Here is a 23616-nt window from a genome sequence, read left to right on the forward strand (position 1 = left end):
GGGATGCCATTGGCTTTCTTGGCCACCTGGGCACATTGCTGACTCAGCTGCCTGTCAATTAGAACCCCAGGTCCCTTTGTACTAGACAGCTTTCCAGCCACACTTCCTCAAGCCTGTAGCGTTGCATCGGGTGGGTAGTTGTGTCCCAAAGGCAGGACCTGACACTTGGCCGTGTTGAAGCTCATACTGTTAACACTGGTCCACCAATCCAATCTATCCAAGTCTATCTGTAGAGCCTCCCTACCCTTGTGCTGACGAACACTCTTGGAGCTAAATCAGCAGATTCAGCGGGGTGAACCCATGACATTAGTGAAGCTGGTAAAGGTGACCAAATCAACTAGAAACAGAACAGTTTCATTTTTTTAAGGGAATTACAGCTTTGTATCTGGAAAGGAAGAAGTCATAGGAAAGAGGGAAAAACAGAGTGAAAAGATATGATTATTACACCAGATTCAGAACAGGTAAGAAATAGGTGCTTCAGTAACATAGTTGATATTAGAGAGCTCCACAGAGCATTTATTTGCACATACATCCTGTTACAAGAAACTTCTCAAAGTGAAAACAGTTTGGGCTGCATATATCTGAAAGCAAACCACATCTTCTAGTCAGACTTCGCAAACTTGCCTAACACATCCACCTGCTTTACTAAGCACCTTAGGAACCCAGCAATGTTCCTCAAATTCACCACTAGCTTCAACCTGACAGTTGCCTAAGGAATCGCTTCTCAAAACGTCTGGAAACAGCCTCAAGGAAACAATACATTGTGACACTGTATCTCTCCATCACTTAGCTGCAACAAATTCCTGAGAATGTTACTTAAGAAAACAGCCTGAAAACTTACTGTGATGAAGGGGATTTATGTTCTTCCCCGTCGTCCCCCCCATAGCCCCTTTTCATTATGCATGCACAGACATGCACTCTGGAAGCACAGATCAGTTGTTTACTGAAAAGACAAGGCAACAGGCATGCCAAAAAACCTTAGAGATGACAGGGACTCTGATCAGCTGCAGAGATTTGTAAAGAGCTTATTGCTCTTTTTCTCAGAGGTATGATGCATAATCCTCATTTAAAAGCCTTTTAAAATGTTGGACAGTTGAATTACATTCTTGCATTATTTGTGACCCTGACAGACAACATGGTAGTGTATCTCATTAAAGCAAAAAATAACATTGTGCTGTTTGCTTTATTCCCTTGACTTTGTCTTCCACACTTCTAATAATATATATTGATGATTATTGTTAGATTACCTTTTAATATTTATGCTTACCTGGGGATAGTTCCCAACTAAAGATGAAATATATACACTTATATGGATGGAAGACTTACTAAAAGACATTTCAAATGCAACAAAAAATGAGCATGTGACTCTGTTTTAAGACTGAACACTTGAGACTTAAGGACACATGCACAGATGTTGTCCAAAAGAATGAGAGCTATACCAGTACTGAGGAATGCATATGTGTGCACAGAGAGCCATACAGAAAAGCTTCCCAATTCAGAAACATAACTGAACAATGACATAAATTCAGTTTATATAAAATATTCTAGCTATGAGGCTTCTTTCACAAAGACAAGAAATGTAACTCAAGAAAAGCACCATCATGCAACGTTCTACCACTGACACTTGAGTATATGAGAGAATCAAGTGCAGTATGTTTCACACTTCCACAGAAAAGGAAAAAACATAAGCAAAAATAATTGTACCACCATGATGTGTACTGTCCAGTGGAACGTGACAGAAGGAAACTTAACCTCTGGCTTCTGTTCCAGAAATTATGTTTGCATTTTACACTGAAATATTTTTTCACTGTACTACAGCCCTCAGTAATGCCTGACTGCTAAAAATGCAAGTAGCTGTATTGCATGTTCCCAAAGAATTCAGTGTACATGTATTAAAATAATGAAGTGGTTCCCAAATTATCTTTACCATAGGTTCTCTGCAGCAACCAGCTGAATATTATTGGATTTCAGTGTGATTTTAGTATTCAGTTCCACATGTTAAGGAAGTTGCTTACCAATCTGCAATAATCTGAAAGTTAGCAGCTATTTAAAATACATTTGGGAACCACTGAGTTGTAAGACACAACACATCAATTAAAAGTTAAGTAGCAAAGTACCTGAACAGACAACTAGGCACCTATTTGAAACTCCTTCTAAGGACAGAAGCGATTTTGGAAGCTGAAAAGAGCACTGTCACGGCTTAAGGCCCCACAGCACTCAAGCCCCACACAGCTCCTCTCCACACCCTCTGGTAGGACAGACAGGAGAAATTGAGAGCAAAACGCAAAACCTGGTGGGTTGAGATAAGGAGACTGTAATAGAAAAGGACAGGAATAACAATGGTAGAAATGTAGTAAGATATAAAGGGAGTAATATGAAATGTGAAAGGCTCAGCTGATGCAGCTGAAGCTTTCCAAAGTATTCCACCAAAAGCCACACTTGCCTGCACCAGTGCTCCCCTTATACAGTGGGCATGACACTGTATGGGATGGAAAACTCCACTGGCTGATTCAGCTGCCTGTCCTGCCTGCAAGTCCTCACACCTTCTTAACTCTGCTCTAGCCTAACCCCACAACACCACTGCAAAGTGGAGCAGAGTTCTTCCCTTTCATGATTGTTTTCCCTTGCACATCTACTCATAATCGACTCATGCAGGGGGCACTGAAGTGGGTTTTCCATTCCACTACCTCATGTCCTCTCTATGGCCACACAGGTAAAACCACAAGGTACTCTTGGGCAGAGGAGGATATGCTCCTAATAGCTGGTATATGGGATGATACAGGTGAGGAAAAGGACATGTCTGCTTTGAATTAATGGGACTCCCAAGTCAGTTTCTCCACAGCTGAAACACAGGTCTGAATGGAAGAGGCTTCTCTCACATTGCCAGAGTTAGCCAGACAATTCATCCACCATTTGCCCTCTGACATCTTTCCGGGAGACTACTGCCAATGAGTTGGCCTATGATGGTGCTGCACCCTGTAGGAACTGCTGCCACCTGGGTGGTGTGCATCAGACTTCGTCTGGATCTGAGGGTGGCTGCTTGCCATTCTGATTGTTATAAATCACCTTCAGCACAACTAATTTCCTCAGCTACTAGATTCCTCTCTCCATGATGGTCCACTTGCCCCCCTTGAATGGGTACCTTTCTTTACATCACATCCAACAGAAGCTGCCTCCAGAGGCTGAGGGCCTGTGTAACTTTTCCAATCACCATGTCATTGCCCCTTTCTCTAGACAGGGATCCCAGCTGCTTGGCTTCCCTGCCCTCTAATTCCAAACTACTGGCCCCACAATCTCAACATCAGATCAGGCAGGTGATAATGTGCATGCCTGGATGTTGGCTGAAGTCCTTCCACATATCCTGTGGCTTTCTCAGGAGCAGGGATCAGGTAACTACCTCTGGCTCTTCTTTGTGTTCTCAGGTGGCTCCAGTTCATCCTCTTCCCTCACCAAACAGGCTGATTTCCCTGTGTATTTTTTCTTTTGCACACATGGGCAACTGATATCAGCACAGGCTGGTTCTCAGTTGGGTGCCAAAAAGGGTTGCCTGTTTTAAGCCCAGTCACAGCTAAACCCCACAAAGAACAGGAATAACAATGACATAAAAGGGGAATGGTTCACCCAATATTGACAACTATTTCCTGTGCTTTTCCAAAAGCCACCATACCAGCCCTACTCTTATACATCCTCCTACAGAGAGGGCATGATGTTATATAGTATAGAATACACCATTGCAAGGTGGAGGCCAGCCAGGTAACAAGAGATAAAACGAGAGGAAATGGCCTCAAGCTGTACCAGAGGAGGTTTAGGTTGGATATTAGGGAAATTTTCTTTGCCACAGGGATCATCAGGTACTGGAACAGGCTGTCCAGAAAATTATAATGGTCACCATCCCTAAAGATGTTTAAAAGATTTCTGAATGAGGAGCTTAGGGGTATGGTCTAGCCGTAGTGTAGAGGGACATGTTAGGTTATGGTTGCATTGGATGACCTTAAGGTCCTTCTCAACAAGGTGATTCTATGATTGCCTGGTTCAGTTGGTTGACCCTGAGTGTAGCCCTTACCAACTTCTTGTGAATTAAATTAACGTTGGTGAACCCAGGACAATCACATAAAACAAGAGAAATCTTAATCAACAGAAGTTGTAACAGAAATTGCATCTGCCTTTGGCACATCAACAACTTGCTTTAACTATGAGCTTAAAATTGCTTTAATTGGATCCAAATGAAAACAATTATCTGATTAATACCCAATGTATTTTGGCTATCACAAAAACAAACAAAAACCCTTCCTCAGAAAACCTTTGGTCAGCTCTCATTTTGATCTCTACTGATTAATCAATTACTGAACACACTTTCATCAAGCTGGGTAAAAAGTACACTATCCATCAAGCGATCAAGACATTTATCAATCCATTCTAATGAAAGAAATTTGATCCTTAAGACAAGCATCTTCTCTGGCAATTAGCATAAAAGGTAGGAATTCAGTGAAATCTTTTTCCATTTTACTATTTTGGAATAAATTTGTATTTTAATTTCCAAAAGACAATGCCTAACTTTAGTGGGTAAAAAATAAAGTTAAAAAATCCCTGACTGCTTCTGTTAACAGCCCTGAAACTAAACTGCCCCATGTATGCTACTTTGCCATACTAAAAGGAGGCAAAAACCAAACAACAGAGCTCCACTCTGCAACTTCTAACAGCCCCAAAGGCAGTAACTGCTTTTTGTGAGACTATTAGTATTCATTATCCAAAGATAATCACAGTGAACAAGCCATAACCTGTCAAGAATCTCTGCTAAACGTAATACTCTATTTCTCATGAGGGAAAAAGATGTACTGAAGGAGCAGCAGAAAGCTGTGCTGCACATTTACTCCAAGAGAAGCACAGCCACCACATTCAACATGTGACCCAAGTTAATTGTGGCAGAACACCTTGCTACATCCAAACTGACTCTCTCAGTCTTTGATGCTGAAACTACCACACAAAGAAAACTGCAAAGCCAAAATTCTGCCTTACAATTTACGTAGGGTTTTTGTTTGTTTGCTTCCCTATTGCAGGGCATCACACCACCAAAACCCTTCATATCCTAACCATGTGGATAAGCAACAGGCAAATCTGGAGAACTACTATTCCTGAAATCAACACGTTGTTGCTATCACTAGTTGGAGCTCATTTGTAGGAATCAAAACACATGTCCACTAGGAAAACTGGAATTTCTGACTCTGGTGAATGCAAAATATGACACACCTGGCTATCCTTTCCACACTGAATACAAGCTTTTGAACCTTACATGCCAAAAATTATAAAAAGCATGTTGAGCTGGCATGAACCAAACTGTCACACCTATGTATGTAATAGGTATAGGTACATAAACATACTCTCGGCAGACATAAAGCAACTAAGCAACACTATCTGCAACAATTAAAATGAAATGCTGTCTTAATATCTTTAACTAGTAAGACTTAAATCTTTAAGCATTGTTACTAGTAACTACCACCAAATCAACAATGACAAGAAGGACTCGCAGACTGATTGCCTTGAATTAACACAGTTATACACAAGCTCTAATCATGTTTCAACTTCATTCCCTAAACACTGGGAATTACTGTTTTTCAGATTTTAGAGATGGTAGGGGAAAGGAGAGGAAGCATCAAGAGGGAAGGAATATTTCAGGAAGAAACTAAACCTTGGTCCTGTATTACAGTTTATTTCACAATAATCCAGGGCTCCACATAGAACATAGCTAGGTGATTCAGGAGGCAGTAAAAAATATCAAGCGCAAGGCTTGCTAAGAATCACAAAAGCCAGTGCTTAATGTCACAATTAAAGCATTTACAACACAAAGAAAAAACCCAACTCTTCCCAATTACCCTCAATGGGCTACAGGAGCTTACTGATACCTGCAACAAGAAGGTAAGCCTTCTATCCTCAGAGTCATCTGGGTCATGGAAAACAATATATTCTACTGATTTATCAAATGTTAACTTCTTACAATAAGCAGTATCATGCAAATGTCTAGTTAGATTTTGACTGCAGGCACATTCTTGGCTGTGCTGGAATTTTTACACGAACTGCCCATCTGCCACAGCGCAAAATGAGAGCACTGTGTCTCTACAATTTGTAACCTCCATGTCGGAGTGTTTGTACTACAACGGTGGCCAGCGATGCTGGAAATTTCAGCATGTCAATACCTGTGAAGAAGGCTAAATCACAAAAAAAAAAAAAAACCCTCACCCAAACCTCTGCTCAAAACAATAATAAAGAACACGTAAGAATTAAGCCAGAAAAACAGTTCAAACTTCAACAGCACTGTGTCTCAACAAGAACTCCACCAAGACCAAACAAGAGCAAACCAGCATCTTTTGTTATGGTGACTGACACGGCTGTCAATCTGTTGACATAGCGGGAAGCTTTCCTAAAAACATGCTATTGGGTTTCCTGGATGGGAGATTTTGTGCTCTCATGTTTGTTTGTTTAAATTCAGGCCCACACTTGTGCATTGAAGGATACATCTAAGTACTGAAAAGGATTTTCAGTAGGTCCAAATTTCTATGTTCTTTCAGACAATACTACCTCTATCTTGAACACTTTTTGATACAACCAGCTTTAGAGGAAGGCTTAAATAGGCTTGACACGACATCTGCTGCAACCATAAATGAAATATTGCTAGGTTCCATATTGCCTTATTGCCTTTCTTCTCTGGGGGAGGGGGGGACACGACACAAATTATTATTCTATAATCTTGTGTAAAGGGTTCATTGTATCTATTGTAAGATCATGCACACATGTGAAGATGTTGTGAGCATTCTATTACAATATTTTCCTGGTGATCTCACTCTTTTCTCGCTATAATTCTTGGCTGGCACAGCACCTTACCATTACAGGCAGAGTCAGATGCTAATCTGCTTTTTACTCACAGGAAGGCCCCACATGGCAGTCTGCCAAGTTCTCTTTGCCCTACCCGATCACAACCCCGCGTAAAAACAGAACCAATCCTCCTTCCCATCACCTCTGAGAGGACTGATAGTGTCCCTTACGCCTTGTGGCAGAGAACACCACTAACTCATGGAAAGTTTGTTCCAGTTTTTTCATTAATACAGTAAGTTATCCTAACAGATCATTAAAGATGCAAGGGTTTGGGTGGGGGAATTTCTGTTAGCTTTGTGGATCGATTTGTGAAAGATTCAAATCGAATTCTCTTTCTGCAAAAAGTAAAAATCTCTCATTTTACAGCAAGAGGAGACTCACACAGGATTTGTATCAAACTGTAAAAGGTAACATACCTCTGTTACATGACAAACGAGTGTAGAAGCTGTTTGTGTCTGACCTTCTTACAAATCCTGGTATGTAAATGGCAAATAAAGTGGAGTACTCCAGTACAGCACTTAGATTCACAGAGAATCACTGCCTTGTAGTTTAAATTTACATAACCCCCCAGGACTGCCTCAGACTAGGGCAAAACATGTACATACTGTGAAAAACGATTTAACAGTTTCTCTCCTGCTTCTATCTTGTTTTTGTGAGAAAGCTGTCTTGAGAGGAGAAATACGCATGGGAGAAACAGAGCCAACAGAATTCTTATCATGCTGCCCCTGGAGACACCACAGCTGAACAGACTGGCAACCAGAACTCTCCTTCCTCCCTACCTTTCAAAGGGAAGACCAGCAACAGAAAAGGAACAATAGCCAGCGAGACTGCTCAAAATTCACATCAGTACCGCAGGGGCAGAAGCAAGACCAAACCGCACACTCTTCTGTTCCAACAGAGCCACTCAACTGGTGTTCTGCAATTAATAAAGGGCAAAAAACCACACACCATCCCTCAAAACAGTCAAAGATTGTAGCTTACTTATATATAAGTAAATGAAAAAAGCTGAATCTGTTAATCACAAAACACCAGAACAAAGAAATACTGACCAAAAAATACTCTTGATAATTTACACTGCTGCTGAAAACCCATCTCTTGTCCAGGCTAAGGTATATTGCACTAACCATATACCAATCACCTAAACCATTTAAGTAAACTTATTAATGAAGTATCACACAGTAAAATTGTTCTCCTCGTTCTCAACATGGAAAAACACCTCTCAAGGGAGCAGCTGTAGAAGCACGATTACCAACTACACAGCCTGTATCAATTTCAGGTGTTAGCTATTAGCCTTGGAGTAGCATAGAGATGGTCAGTGACCTCTCTTACTAGACAGATTTAAACAGAAAGGGTTGCTTCAGCTTCACTTTTTCAAAAGAAGTTACAATCTCTTTCTAAGGTGCCCAAAGTGGCTGCGCTCATCAGCTTCATGACACAGGCTTCCTTCTGCAATCCAGCCCTTGCACTTCAGGAAACCTGCCTGTACATACAGATCACTAGAGAACACCATAGTGGAAATTTCCTCTCCTTTGCTATTCAACTGACTGAGTAGCTCACAAGCTCTTATTTCCATCTGAATGGGAGAGAACTCCTGTCAGAGCTAGGACCCTCTCTTGACAGACAGGAAGTACTAGCACCACAAAGAGAGCACACACCAAGCATAGCAAGCTTAAGGCTCCTCCTCACTATTTCAACATTATCATTCATTGAGATTGTTTCAAGGCCAAGGATGTATTTGCCTGTTCCTTTACACCACGCTGAGAATCTTGTTGCTTTTGTAAGTACAACTACTAAATATCTCAACTACATCCAAGCTCTGGGAGGAGATGTAGCATTTTCTCAAGTCAGTAAATATGTCCCAGGAGGACAGAAGAAACATCCTAATATTAAGCATTTATACAACCGCTTAATATGAGAAAACATACTCAGAGAGCCCAAATATTTTCATTGGAAGCAACATGAGTATAATAACATGCTTTCCAGCTCAGAGAAAAAGCAATAGGAAGACTACCTGAAAATAGGAAAACAAATATTATCTTCACAAGCTTATGTTCGAGACAAAATAAGACGCCCAGAAACCCTTCCAGCACAAGGACATGGAACGATCGTTCTTTCATAGACTGTGAAATTTGGGCTCCTAAACTTTTGGGTCTGGTTTTTTTTTCTCTTAGAGGTTTTGTTTTATTTTGTGTAATTGTTTTTCGCTTTCTCTCTCTGCTCCGCAGCTCCGGCACTCACTCAAGTACAAAGGCAACTGGCGCTCATTCATTCCCCATTTCCTGCGGCGCCCGAGAGCGGGGCGGGGGTTTCGGTGAGGAACGGGTGGGTAAGGGCCTCTGCAGGGATGCACGCAGGCTTCCGTCAGCCGGGGCGGGAGCCGGCCGCACACCTCCCCGGCGGAAGCCCGTCACAGCCGCACCGAGGCGGACCCCTACCCTCACACCCCCCCTCCCTCCCGGCCCTCCGCCGGTCACGCGGAGGAGGAGCCTGCGAGCCCCGTTTGCTGCATTTGCGTACTGAGGCGACAGGGTGAGTCAGCTCGGGACGCGCTCTCAGAAACTCCTCTTCCTCTCTCGACCCCCCACCTGCTCTGGGAGCGCCTCCCGCCGCTGCCCCTGCCGGAGTTATTTATAGGCGGGCGGGCAGCGGCGCTGTAACGGTCACCGGGCCGCGCGCGCCAGGGCCCGGCGCGCAGCCTCACCTGGCCCCGGGCCCCACAGCTCGCTCCCCGCAGCTCCGCGGGGGCTCTGCCGCTGCCACCCCCCTTGCCCTCCCCGCACTCGGCCTCATCCCCGCTGCCCTTCGCTTTCGGCGGCGGCTCGGAGGGGCTTGTCCGGTCCCGTCCTCCCCACCTCCCGTCCGCCTTGCAGCCCTTACCCCAGCTCTTAGCCGTGCGCCCCAGGAACTCGCCGCTGTTGGGGTTGTAGATGAACTGCCGCCACTCGGCCATGCTCTGGCGGAAGGGCTTCTTCGCGTCTTTAGACATGGCGAGGCGAGAAGCGGCTGCGTCGCACACCCCGACGGCAGAGCCTCCCCGGCAGAGAAAGCCGCAGCGAGTGCCTGCTCCTACCCGCTAGGGAACTGCCGCCGCGGCAGCCGTCACGCAGGGACCTTCCCTCCACCTCCGCGGCTAGGCGGGACCGGCCGCGACATCAGGCCGCGCTCGCCAGCCAATCCCGGCCCGCCGCGATACTGCCCCCTGGCGGACAGCTGCTGCGCGCCCTCCACGCGGGGGCTCGGCTGCGCGCAGGCACGCGGCCCTGCCTCGGGTTCGCCTGGTCCTTGTGCCAGCCCTGGCAGCGGGCGGACGCCGCCGGGTCCGCAGGCAGCGGTGTGCTGCGGCACGGAGAGACAGGGCCGGCGCTAGCGACGGCGGTGGCACCTGAGCTCCGCTCTGCCGCCTACCCCAGCCCGGCCAGCAACAGCTCCGCCCGGGGGCCCTTCCTCAGCTGCAGTCCGGCCGCGCCTGGGGAGTGCCCCACGCTTCCTCCTACCCCACTTGGAATAGTGAAACGGTCCTGCTTTCTTACTTCCTAACCGTGTAATCGGTTAAGTGGTGACCCCGTTTTTCCCCAGCATTGAACGCATACCTGACCGAACAGGAATGCCTCTGCAGGGGGAGAGATGCTGTTCCACGGAGGCTGTTGCTGAAGCACATCTGTGTTACAAAGGTACCAGAAAACAGAACGATTAGCAAATGTAATTGTCATCTCAGAACGCCCTTTAATTGTGCCACCACCCTGAAACCCTGTTTAAGAACATGCTACGTGTAAAAATGCGACTGAAGGGGTTTAATACTTCAAAAACTCATCTACTACCACACTCCTAAAGGTCGAAGTAAGGATAGCACAAAAAAGCATTCTCTGTGTTATGGCTTGTGAGGAGGGCTGAGACCTGGGGCTGTTTAGTCTGGAGAAGACAAGACTGAGAGGGGATTTGATAAATGTTTATCAGTACATGAGGACTGGGTGTCAAGAAGGAAGGGACAGGCTCTTCTCACTTGTGCCCCATGATAGGACAGGGAGCAATGGGTGTAAGCTGCAGCACAAGAGGTTCCACCTCAACGCAAGGGAGAACTTCTTTACTGTAAGGCTCACAGAGCACTGGAACAGGCTCCCCAGAGAGGTTGTGGAGTCTCCTTCTCTGGAGACTTTCAAGGCCCATCTGGATGTGTTCCTCTGTGAAGGAATAGATAGATTGTATGGTTCTGCTCTGGGAGGGGGGTTGGACTCGATCACTTTGGGTCACTTCCAACTCAACATGAGAAAGAACTTCTTTACCGTGAGGGTCGTGATGCACTGGAACAGGCATCCCAGAGAGCTTGTGGAGTCTCTTTCTCTGGAAACTTTCAAGACCTATCTGGGTATGTCACTGTGCAGTCTGCACTAGATTATATGGTCCTGCTGTGGCAGGGGGATTGGACTCGATCTCCTCGATCTTCCAACCCCTAACATCCTATGATACTGTGATTTCAGCTGGCAGCAGAGGAAGAGGCTCCATTTACTCTGGCATGGATCAAGAGCTCACCCTCTTCATTTCCCTCTTCTCAACACTAAACATCAGTGCCAGCCACTGCACACCACCAGTGCCATGACTCAGACTTGTGGGTAATCTCTAACGCCTTCTCCCTCATATTGCTCATACATGTCAATAATGGATCATTACTTAAGGATTTGCAAACTTCAAGTGTAACAGCTGCTACATCACAGTGGTTCTTAAAATAGATGACAAACTCAAGTGAAAAAGCTAAGATAGTCTGCATCTTAAAAATGTAAGAGAAGTCTTTAAAAAAAGAGGAACAAAGTATTTAGTTCATTATTAGTTTAAATTTTTATGGTGGTTATTTGTGCCAGAAAGCAGTAAATATGAAGCCTAAAATAAACTTACTTGCCTCCTCAGTGTCTAACACCAGTGGTCTCTTTTCTTCTGTTACAGCATCAAAATCTTTCTGTTTGGTCTGAAACAACAGCAGAAGATAGCATCAGCATATTTGCTCTGTCACACTGATCAGATAATATTTCAGGCCAAAAATAAGCCATTTCCTTTTTTCTTTTTCCCCTCTAAATGTCACCAAACAAAAGACTGAATGCCATTCCTTTCTAACAACTGCTCTGCTGATTTTTTCCCCCAGTTTATGTGAGTAGGTATCATAGAATCATAGAACGATTTAGGTTGGAAGGGACATCAAAGCTCATCCAGTTCCAACCCCCTGCCATAGGCAGGGACACCTCCCACTACAACAGGTTGCTCAAGGCCTCATCCATCCTGGCCTTGAACACCTCCAGGGAGGGAGCAGACACAACCTCCCTGGGCAACCTGTGCCAGTGTCTCACCACCCTCACTGGAAAGAACCTTTTCCTAACATCTACTTTGAATCTCCCCTCTGACAGTTTAAACCCATTACCTTTCATCCTGTCACTACAAGACCTTGTCAATAGTCCCTCCCCAGCCTTCCTGTAGGCCCCCTTCAGGTACTGGAAGGCCACTATAAGGTCTCCCTGAAGCCTTCTCTTCTCCAGGCTGCAGAGCCCCAACTCTTGTAGCCTGTCCTCATAGCAGAGCTGCTACAGCCCTCTGAGCATCTTCGTGGCCCTCCTCTGGACTCGCTGTAGCAGTTCGATGTCCTTTTTGTGCTGAGGGCTCCAGAACTGCACACAGTACTCCAGGTATCCTGACAACCAAATGTGCCACCATTTCTTATTAGATTACATTAAAGTTTACTGGATACCAAGAGTGGGGGAGTACAGCAGGTTTTTAAACAATCAGATTGTCTCAAATGCCCATGTGCTGCTACATTATGCAATGAAATGTCAACATTTAGGCATATTCATCTTTATAAAACATTAAAGCAAACATAAACAAAAGTGTCAGAGGAACTAGTAGTATTCAGCAACCACTGAAAGTCATCAACCTGACCACTGTAAAACAGGAATCTTTTTGTGCTCTGCTCTGTGGGTTCAGAGGCTCAGTTTGACCATAACAACTTACACTCATTTTCACATTGGCAGTCCTACACGGCCCAGCTTGACTTGGAGTAGCAGGTCCTCATCCACAGTAAAAAACAAACTCTGAGTTGCAAGAAAGGTAATTCTTTTGACTCGTGCACATATGAACCCACTGATCTCAGGTAAAATAATGGGAAGGTCTACTCATGTTCCAGTCTTTGTTAATAAAAAAATAATGAATGTCAACAGCATGATCTGCTCTAGAGTCACAGAATCACAAAACTGTTCAGATTGGAAGAGACCTTTGAGATTTTCCAAGTCCAGCTGCTCACCTTGAGCTCACAATCCCACCACGACTGCTAAGCTACTACCACTAAACCCTGTCCCTTGGCACATCAGTACATCTTTTAAATACCTCCAGGGCTGGTGGCTCTACCACCTCCCTTGACATCCTTTCCCAATGCTTGATAACCCTTTCTGTGAATACATTTTTCATGATACCCAACCTGAACCTCCACTGGCACGACTTGAGGGTGCTTCCTCTTGTCCTGTCACTTGTTGCAAGTGAGAAGATACCAAACCCCACCTCACTCCAACCTCCTCTGAGGTAGTTGTAGAGAGCAATGAGGTCTCCCTTCCTCCTCCTCTTGGTATGATTATCTGCAGTCACAATGCAGTGTTTGGCAGCCTACATCCCTTCCCCACCTACATTATTTTTTATGCAGGACAGAATCAGGGCACAGTGTAGGCCAGCAGCTCCCTGGGGACCAAGAGCCACAGGGCACCCCATGGAGTGCATCTGGACGTGGCCTTGCAGCCAGGAGCCATCCCACTCTCCCCAGCCAAAGAACAGGGCAGGCCTGGGGTCTGGAATACAAGAGCCCAGGTTTAGACATCAGCCCTGGAACTGAGGTCCAGATTCACAAGGCCTATGGGCAGGCAGAGGGACAGCTAGAGTCCAGCACACTTCTGGCAGTGTCAGGTTGAGTGAAATGGGGCTCTGGGGCCAGGAAGGGCAGGGGTGAAGTCAGATAGCTCAGGGCAATTAAGCCTATTAGTGCACTCAGGGCCCTGGTAAGTAGGAACAAGCATCTTTTTTGCTTTTAAATAATTAAATGTTTAGCTGATAAAACTAATTGCAATTCCATTTTCAGCTTGCATTTCTTCAAGCTATTGATTTAGTGCCACAAGACACTTTGACTGAAAGCTATTTATATAGAAATAACTGGACTAAGAACTGGCTCACTGACATTTCAAAATGGAATTGTCACTGGCAAGGTATTTTTGTCAGTGGCAAGACTATTCTAATGGGAGGTGTCCCTGCCTAAGGTTGGAACTGGATGATTCTTGAGGTCTCTTCCACCATAAACCATTCTATTATTCTAAGATACCAAGGAGCATCCTCCAGGATGCTGATTCCCAAGATGACATATTGTGTTAGACACCTAGGGAGTTGTACAAAGGCTTTGGTGATATTTAGAAAGGATAAAATTGTGTTCTGTTTCTTCATCAAAGCACAGTCTAGTGCTTGTTAAAATTTCTGTGGAAAGAAGATCCCTCTGCATGCACTGGTAAAGAAACACTACCAGAAGTCTGCACCCACTCATGAGAGGCCTGGAACACAAACCATATGAGAAGCTGAGGGAGCTGCGGGTGTGCAGCCTGGAGAAGAGGAGGCTCAGGGCAGACCTCATTGCTGTCTACAACTACCTGAAGGGAGGCTGTAGCCAGGTAGGGTTGGTCTCTTCTGCCAGGCAACCAGCAACAGAACAAGGAGACACAGTCTCAAGTTGTGCCAGGGGAGGTACAGGCTTGATATTAGGAGGAAGTTGTTGCCAGCGAGAGTGATTGGCATTGGAATGGGCTGCCCAAGGAGGTGGTGGAGTTGCCATCCCTGGAGGTGTTCAAGAAAAGCCTGGATGAGGCACTTAGTGCCATGGTCTGGTTGATTGGCTAGGGCTGGGTGCTAGGTTGGACTGGATGAGCTTGGAGGTCTCTTCCAACCTGGCTAATTCTATGATTTAAACTAGCAGGAAAATGGAAATACTGATGATAGTTCAAAGAGTACTGACAGATGATGCAAGGAGCAAAAAAGGCAAGTTAACTTACAATAAGAAGCTTCCACATTTCACCTTGTTTAGCTTCTGAAAGAGAAAACCTGACAAAATACTGGATTATTTTGAATAGCTACTTCAGTATAAAAAAGAGATCTCCATAGTCTGACCTTTTCAACCTCACTGACAAAGGCAATGGTATCCATTTGCTGGAAACAGTAGCTAGACAAACCTAATGCTGTCATTTCATGACTATGAGGGAAATTAAATATTTAAATATGATGCTTGGGTTTTAAACATGAGATTAGGTATACTTTTTAAATACAAGATTTAAGTCAGCTTTGGAAGAAATCCACCTGTGTGTGCAGAGGCAGCAAAACTTTGCTTACTGTCAAATAATATTGCAGTGAGGCATCCTGGGTCAGAAGCAGTATTCTCTACTTGCAGACACCATCCAGAAAGTAAGAGCAATCATCTCTGCTATCCACAGGGGTTTTGCCCATGTTTGGTCAGGTACTGAAATATTTTGTGGGGTTCCAGAAAGTGAAAGTGACTCTGGTGGTTCTGAATTGCCAGGTTTGGGCTCATTACCTCGCAGACCGTTTGGCACTAAGGATGGTCCTCAGCTTACAATTTCCTGCTTCTCTGGAAAGGCAGTTTTATCTGCATGGCTGATCTGTGTAATGGAGTAGTTGGTAATGTGTGTTTTCCAAAGCACAACAGGAAGAAAACCAGCTTGACTTGTTATCAAAACAATGTATGATGATGATAAAAATGGAAATTGTACAACACAAAAATACTCCAGACATGAAAGATACCAATTGTACAAAGATGCTTGCTAAGTAAGGCCTTTTAAAAATGTCACACACAACTCTGGGAAGAAAATAAAATGTGATAGGACAGAAGATTGCTACAGTTTACAGAACAGAGACTCTACAGAGAGCAGTTCTTAGCACAGGCTGAGTGATTTGCCATTGGAATGGGCTGCCCAGGGAGGTGGTGGAGTCACCATCCCTGGAGGTGTTCAAGAGAAGACTGGATGAGGCACTTAGTGCCATGGTCTGGTTGACTGGATAGGGCTGGGTGCTAGGTTGGCCTGGATGATCTTGGAGATCTCTTCCAACCTGGTTGATTCTATGATTCTATTCCTTTTCAATTCACTTTGGCTCACTGGAGGATTCCTGATGACTGAAAAAGCCACCCTCCACTCTCTTTGTTTGTAGTTTGGGTCTAGGGCAGACCACATCAAAACACAATTTTGGCATCACTTGGATAGCTCCCTGGGGCTGCTGTAACTTCCACGGGGGTCTGCCTGGTTTAGTTTCAAAGAAGCTTTTGAATTGCAAGAGACATCTGTAAGGTAGACTCAAATCTCCTTCTTTATCCTCTCCTAAGTTTTAAGCAGGAACTTGAAGTTACATCATAAACTCAGGAAGGACCATCTTCAAAAATATTATGACTGCCAAAGGACCTGTTCAAAATAGCAAGAAACATAACATATACATTTTCAGGAGAGAAAAAAAATCAAAGGCTAGACTTGCCACTAAACATGAACAAGAAAATATCTGTCATTGTGAGAGTAGAAAGACTACAGAAACAGTTCTTGTGTTTGGTAGTTTGCCAATGAATCAGAAAGGGCTGGTAAAAATGAATTCATTGTGCAGAGCCCCCTCACTCCTGAAAAAAAAAATCCTCTATTAACAGAGACAAGATTCTGCTCTCATATATAGCATGGCAACCCCTGTCAAGTCAATGGGAGCTTACTTGCATTATGCAGAGTAGATTTTTGCCCAGATACTCAGAATTTATTTACAGCAGGGAAAAGAGCCTCTAACTCTCATTGAAAACTCTCTCTCTCTCTGCTTATTTTTAATACAGAGGGCTTGAAGGGAGGAAAGCTCAGTTTGTAAGGATTTCAATTTGTAACTATTAAGAGGATTTTTAAATCCATTTTATAACACATACAGTCAGGGTTTTGATTTATTTGTTTTCCTGGACAAGTAAAAGCTTCTTAATTGAAGCTGGTTTGAGAAGAGTTATAAAATAAAGTATCTGTCTTTGTTGCTGAAGCATTTTTCTCACATTTTGAGCTAATGCTTTGCAAACAGCAATTGAGTGAGGGACTGCAGGCATTTCTACTGACAAGGTCTGTCTACATGAGACCAGTGTAGTGCAAGGACTGAAGCAGCTAAAGGAGCTGGGCAGGATGGCTGACATTAGCTGATGGGTACCTCGGGAATGGCATCAGGAAGGGCAGAGAGAAAGTAGCAAGGTGGGCTAAAGAGGGAAAATGAGGAAAGGGAAAGGCAGAGTGAGAAGTTTGGGGCCCAAAATGAGGTTTAATGATGAAACTCTCATTAATTGTGAAGTGCTGCTGAAAGAGAAGGTCCTTCCTTTCCCTGTTCCCTTTCACCCTAGGTTGTGATTTTTAGCACTGGTGTTCATTTTATCCCTTGATGTCCTGATTCAAAGAGCTGAACTAAAGGAAAAGAATCCTATGAGTTTAGTTCCCTGACTCAGCTCACAAGGGAGACCAAGGCAGACAATAGGAGGAATGGAACTACCCCTTTCAGTAGAAGCCCACAATTACATTGGCAGAACCACATCCTGAGTTCAACAGGGGACTCAGGCAGTAAGCCAAGGAGAAAGGCAGTACTGACTGAGCCAGGAGACTGAGGCTGAAATGAAGAGTCTATGGAAATGGAAAACTGTTGAATATTTGATGTTGAATGGAAGGAGAAGCTTGGAAAAGTGATGTAGGATTTGGGAGGAAGGTGAGGATAGAAAGCAGTTGCAGGAGTCTCTGTTCTCACTGGAGGATCACATCCTGCCCCTGAAATGAGCATAGAAAATGCTACATTTCACTATTCCTTTACATCATTTTTTATGCTGCCAGTTACAAGACAATGTGCATATTTCATTGCCTTGTTTTCACAGAAGATGACAACTTACTACTCTTATCAGCAAACAGTGCCTGCAGGATTTGATAGTAATGAGGTTTGATAAAAGCAGTGGTATTGTACCAGCATAATGGTCTCATGATGGTGGTAACGTGTCTAGATTCTTAAAAGGTGGGAAAAGGAAAAGATCATTTAGGGAAAAAAAAAACCAGAAGGAACTTCAAACACTTTTGAGTTAGAAAAATCCTAGAATGACATTTCATAAAGCTTTGTTAATAAATTCCTAAAGACAAGCAAGAAAGACTCACTATACAAACAAAGTTTTCTCCTAAACGCGGTACCTACAAAGCCAAAACAGCTTTGGAAGGCAGCTGTTTTGTTTAACTTTTCCTGCTCTTTACCTGGTATCATAGATGTATCCCAGGTCAACAGGAATCATAGAATCAGCCAGGTTGGAAGAGACCTCCAAGATCATCCAGTCCAACCTATCACCCAGCCCTAACCAATCAACTAGACCATGGCACCAAGTGCCTCATCCAGGCTTTGCTTGAAGACCCCCAGGGACGGTGCCTCCACCACCTCCCTGGGCAGCCCATTCCAATGCCAATCACTCTCTCTGTAAAGAACTTCTTCCTAATATCCAGCCTATACCTACCCTGGCACAACTTGAGACTGTGTCCCCTTGTTCTATTGCTGGTTGCCTGGGAGAAGAGGCCACCCCCCACCTGGCTACAATGCCCCTTCAGGTAGTTGTAGACAGTAATAAGATCACCCCTGAGCCTCCTCTTCTCCAGGCTAAACAGGCCCAGCTCCCTCAACCTCTCCTCATAGGATTTGTGCTCCAGGCCCCTCACCAGCTTTGTTGCCCTTCTCTGGACATGTTCCAGCACCTCAACATGTTCCTTGAATTGAGGGGCCCAGAACTGGTATGTCTGTTTTGATAGCTATCACATGGAAGTGTTAATTATTTTTGTCATTCAGTTTTCCTTCTGTGTTCAGAGATCCCTCCCACTGTAAATTTTGTCTATGTACTGCTGGTAGTTAGTGCAGATGACTGTGAAATACAATAGGCTTCCCCTCTAATTTACTTAACTGCTACTGAGAAATTGTTCCACGCTGGGAACCAGCACTTTCAGCTTTCCCAGTCCAACTGTCTTCTCCCAGTAGAGCCACTGATTCCCTTAGTGATCTTGAGCAATCATCTGATTTTATTGTACCCCTGTTGAGCCAGCTGAATAATAAAGTAAAAACCAGCTCTTCATTGGAAACTAAATGCTATGCCTGAACTGTGCCTTCCTCAGTAAACAGACATGGATGTGACTAACCAATTTCCTCTTGGGACTATTGTGAGGGAGTTGAACATTCCAGATTCATTTCAAAACCTAGAAGATGGGTTCAAGTTTGGGTTTTGTAGGCATTTTTGCTAATCCAGTAATTAACAGGCAGCTTTTTCACACACTAAAGAATCCTACATATTTAGAAGTATATTATGATCATGTTTTCCAAAGAGTCAATAAAGGATATTAATTTGCTTGTTGACTTCAAACATATTAGCTCTCAACTGTTATGTTTTTAAAACTCTGGTGGCTTACTTAATGAGTGTTTGTGACTCACAAGGTCTATTATTAGTCCTTCTGAGCATACATTAGCTAAAAAAAATTACAGCAAGCTATCTTTTATGTACTGTTTAACAGAACTGGATCATAGAATCATAGAAGAGTTTAGGTTGGGAGGGACCTCAAAGCTCATCCAGTTCCAATCCTCTGCCACAGGCAGAGACAGCTCCCTCTAGAACAGGTTCACAGGATGTTAGGGGTTGGAAGGGACCCAAGAAGATCATCGAGTCCAACCGATGGTTGCTCAAGACCTCATCCAACCACAGAGTTGTTTTAGTTGGAGAAGATCTCTAAGATCATTGAGTCCATGTTATCAAGCTTTGGAATGGTCCACCCAGGGCAGTGGTGGAGTCACTGTCCCTAGGGGTGATCAAACAGTGTGTGCTTAGGGACATGGTTTAGTGTTGACCTTTCAGCACTGGGTCAAGGGTTGGATCTTTGAGGTCTCTTCCAACTGGACGTTTGCTGTGATTCATTCACGCAGCACATCCCTACAGTCACTGTCCCTGAGGGTGATTAAACAGTGTGTGCTTAGGGACATGGTTCAGTGTTGACCTCTCAGCACTGGGTTGAGGGTTGGATCTTTGAGGTCTCTTCCAACTGGACGTTTTCTGTGATTGATTCATGCGGCGCATCCCTACAGCAGGTACAATTCTGGAACGCCCATGCAAACTCACAAGACTTACAACTTGAGATCTTAACTTTTTACACATTAACAGCTTGGCTGTGTAACATATGATTTTGAAAGAGGAAGGTGGAAAAAGGAGAACTTCTGAAAATGGAAAATTAATTTTAGAATTAATAGGATAGAATCAACCAGGTTGGAAGAGACCTCCAAGACCATCCAGTCCAACCTACCACCCAGCCCTACCCAGTCAACTAGACCATGGCACTAAGTGCCTCATCCAGGCTTTTTTGATGACAGTTTTCTCATTTGAATGTGTGGGAATTCCACTGTTACTCTAATTTTGGTTTGAATTTTTTTTAAAGAGATTTTACTACCCTTACAGCAAATTATTAAATAATTTTAAACAAAACTATAACCTCTTTGCAACTTATTTTTGCTGATTTTTAACTCTTTGTGGTTTTGAAAGAGCAGTAGATACACTTTGTAGTTTGAAATATAGTTTTATAAACCAACTATGCAGGAATAACATAAAAGAGGATCAGAACTACATAGCATCTACATGTCCTTTTCTTTTGATTCTGCAAGCTCCTACAGGTTTCATTCCCAGGAGCATATTTCCCTGAAAGTGCCTCCATGGAAGATTTTTACTTCTTCTAAAATGGTGTTCTCCAGCTTGTCCCACATCTCTCACAACAGTCCCCCCTCCCCCCCTTTCCATTGCTCCCTAATCATAACACACTCTGAAAATGTTCATTCTACCTCCTACTGCCAGATGCAATCCTTTGAAAGAAAACTACACTTAAACCAGTACATTTAAGTGGTCTCTATATCCTTTTAGGGCAACAGTGGTTACTACCAGATGATGGTAAAATACACAATTTGAAATACATAGTGCTTTGGGGAATGTTTTGTTCACATAAATAGTACACCAGGACATAGAACCATAGAATCAACCAGGTTGGAAGAGACCTCCAAGACCATCCAGTCCAACCTAGCACCCAGTCCTATCCAGTCATCTAGACCATGGCACTAAGTGCCTCATCCAGGCTTTTTTTTAACACCTCCAGGGATGGTGACTCCACCACACAGATGTTCAGTATGTCCTGGTGTACTATTTATGTGAACAAAGTCTGACCACAAAATGCAATCATAGCTGTTCCATCCCTTTTTGGAGTTGTCAAGTGGTCGAGATGATCTCAATGACAGCAGATATTTTGTTAGTTGCTACCTCAGTACCCACAGTGAAGTCCAAGTAGGGCAGCTATAATATTGTCCTGGCAGGCCAATAGGTCTATTAGATGTCCTGGCTTGCCCTACCCTTCTGCTGCTGGGGGAAGCAGGGCGGGAGGAAAACAAAGGCTTGGGCCATTATGTCCCCTCCCAAAGTGACAAACAGGTACCCACAGGTGTTTAGATACTTGTGGCTGTCTTGCCAAATAAGGGTGAGCAAGCCCTGGGCTAACCTAGTATGGTGCAGATGCCATTTTGGTTGGTGAATGTCTGTGCCCAAGCAGCCAGTGCACTCGGGCAAGTCATAGAAATTGAGCTCAGTTGCAAGCAGTTGTGCTGCTTCTGCCTGGCTGCCTCTGCCTCACTGCTCTTGGACAATGTGTTCTGCTCTGCCTCATGCTTCAGACCAGCTTAGGCCTGATATTTTGGGCTTGAACTACCTGGAAACTTAAAGAACCAGGGTTGTTTAGTCTGGAGAAGAGAAGGCTGAGGGGAGACCTTCTTGACCTCTACAGCTCCCTGAAAGGAGGTTGGAACTATAATAAGGTCAGTCTTATCTCCATAGTAACAAGTGATAGGACAAGAGAAAATGGCCTCAAGTTGCACCAGGGGAGGTTTGGGTTGGATATTACAGGAAATTTCTCTCCTGAAAGGGTTCTCAGACAGTGGAACAGGCTCTCCAGGGAGATGCCAAGGAGATGTTTAAAAGAGGCAGAGGTGTGGTGCTGAAGGTGGTAGCAGACTTGGCAGAGTCAGAGAATGGTTTAACTTGATCTAAGAGGTCTTTTCCAACCTAGACGAACCTCTGAGGCAGGATTCTTTCCAAAGACTTTTCCCTGCTCTAAAAAGGGTTGACATTAAGCACAAGACAGATGAAAGCACTGGGGTAGGAACTTTAAGCAAGAGAACAGCCTTCAAAAAATCCCTAGTGTATGACTCAGAATTAGACAGATAAGCAGCTGTGACCACAGAGACTCTTGTAATAAAACCACTTTTGAGTTCTGCTGAGCACATACGCTGTGCTATGAAGCTGTACAAGTCTGTCCTCATGCGTCTCCCTTCCCATTGCTATGCTTCTTTAGTGAAATAAAAACCCTTTAATGGCCCAAACTGTTTCTGTTTTTACTAAAAACAGAAAACTATACACAGGGCTCTGCAGTAACCTTTAAATCATACATTTTGCAGCTGAGAACCCACCCCTCTGGAGGTGAACACACCAACACTGCGTCAGCGCAGTCTGCACGGCTCAGTTACATGCCATAGTTCCAGCTTGATGGTTGTAAGCTACATAACTATTTTTCAGCTGTCAGAAAATAATGTCTTCTAAACAGCCCAAATATTTTCATATCATCTAAATGTCCCAAATATAAGTGTCAAAGTCTTAAACATTATCACTTCATTCTCTTATTTCTCAGGTCTGCTCGTAAGAGTATTTATATAACTAGCAAGCCGCAATGAAGTTAAAAACCCCAACACAATGAACAGAGGATTGTTCACCAGGTTTACTATGAATTTGTATAGGAAAAAAAAAATTCAGACAGCATTTCCTCTCCTGTTATTGGAAAAAAAAAATCAAAATTACAAAATCAATTGTTCATTTAGGATAATAGCTTTTACAGAAGGAGCCTGGTTTTTTTCCTTAGCGGAAGACTGCAGGAAGAAAACACAATGAAGATTTAAAGTTCTGTGTATCCTATCTTGAAGCTGATTGAAAACTGCTTCTTTTTCAGACAATATCAAGACCATGGGCATTTCAGAACAATGGGTTACAGCCTGAAACTTTTCCATGGATCTTGGAGTAAGCAACAAATTCTTCCTGTGTCCATCCAGACAAAAACTAGATGATGTTTGCCAATACAGCTCATTAATTCAGACTTCCTCCCCTCAAAAGTAGTAATTCCCATCATTGTTTTAATTTGTGATACTCCAAATAAAAACTTTCCCTCTATTTTAGATCTAAACTGAGGGCTAAAAAGGCACCTCAATTAATCTTAGTCTTGCATAATTATTATTGACACAACAGGCTGAAGGGGTGTGGAGGATTTATGCTCTGTCGCTGCACAGAAGATAATTTCACCTTATTTCATCACACTTGGGTTTATTAGCATCACAAAACCAAAAACCTTGTGGTATGGTACCCATGGGAGACTTCTGACTTCAGACTTCAACAAACATTTTCATCTTCTCCTCACTGAAAAAGGATATGCAAAGTATCTGGGAACTTGTGCTCCACATCTGCCCTGAAATCACTCAACTGACAGTGTAAACTACATCAGAACTCAGCGGTTTGGAGGGAAGTTTTCCTGAATTCCCATCCCAGGTGTTTCTTCTGATTTCTGCAGCTCACATTTGGTTCTCTCCCAATCTTTCTACATC

General features: G+C 43.9%; 1 protein-coding gene and 1 long non-coding RNA gene across 2 annotated transcripts in view; one reads left to right on the forward strand and one right to left on the reverse strand.

The window, feature by feature from the left end:
- ATP1B3 (ATPase Na+/K+ transporting subunit beta 3) overlaps positions 1–10009 on the reverse strand; it is a 27364-nt gene extending 17355 nt beyond the window's left edge. Inside the window, exon 1 of the mRNA XM_064165145.1 lies at positions 9745–10009. Coding sequence (XP_064021215.1) covers positions 9745–9853 — 109 coding nt within the window. The 5' untranslated portion in view covers positions 9854–10009. The remainder of the gene's footprint in view (positions 1–9744) is intronic.
- Positions 6872–8055, forward strand: LOC135186942 (uncharacterized). Its single transcript, XR_010307152.1, has 2 exons — positions 6872–7099; positions 7529–8055. It is a non-coding gene; the product is annotated as an uncharacterized LOC135186942 (long non-coding RNA).
- Positions 10010–23616: the final 13607 nt, after the last annotated feature.

The sequence above is a fragment of the Pogoniulus pusillus genome, chromosome 26, assembly GCF_015220805.1.
Source record: "Pogoniulus pusillus isolate bPogPus1 chromosome 26, bPogPus1.pri, whole genome shotgun sequence".
In the NCBI taxonomy this organism is placed as follows: domain Eukaryota; kingdom Metazoa; phylum Chordata; class Aves; order Piciformes; family Lybiidae; genus Pogoniulus; species Pogoniulus pusillus.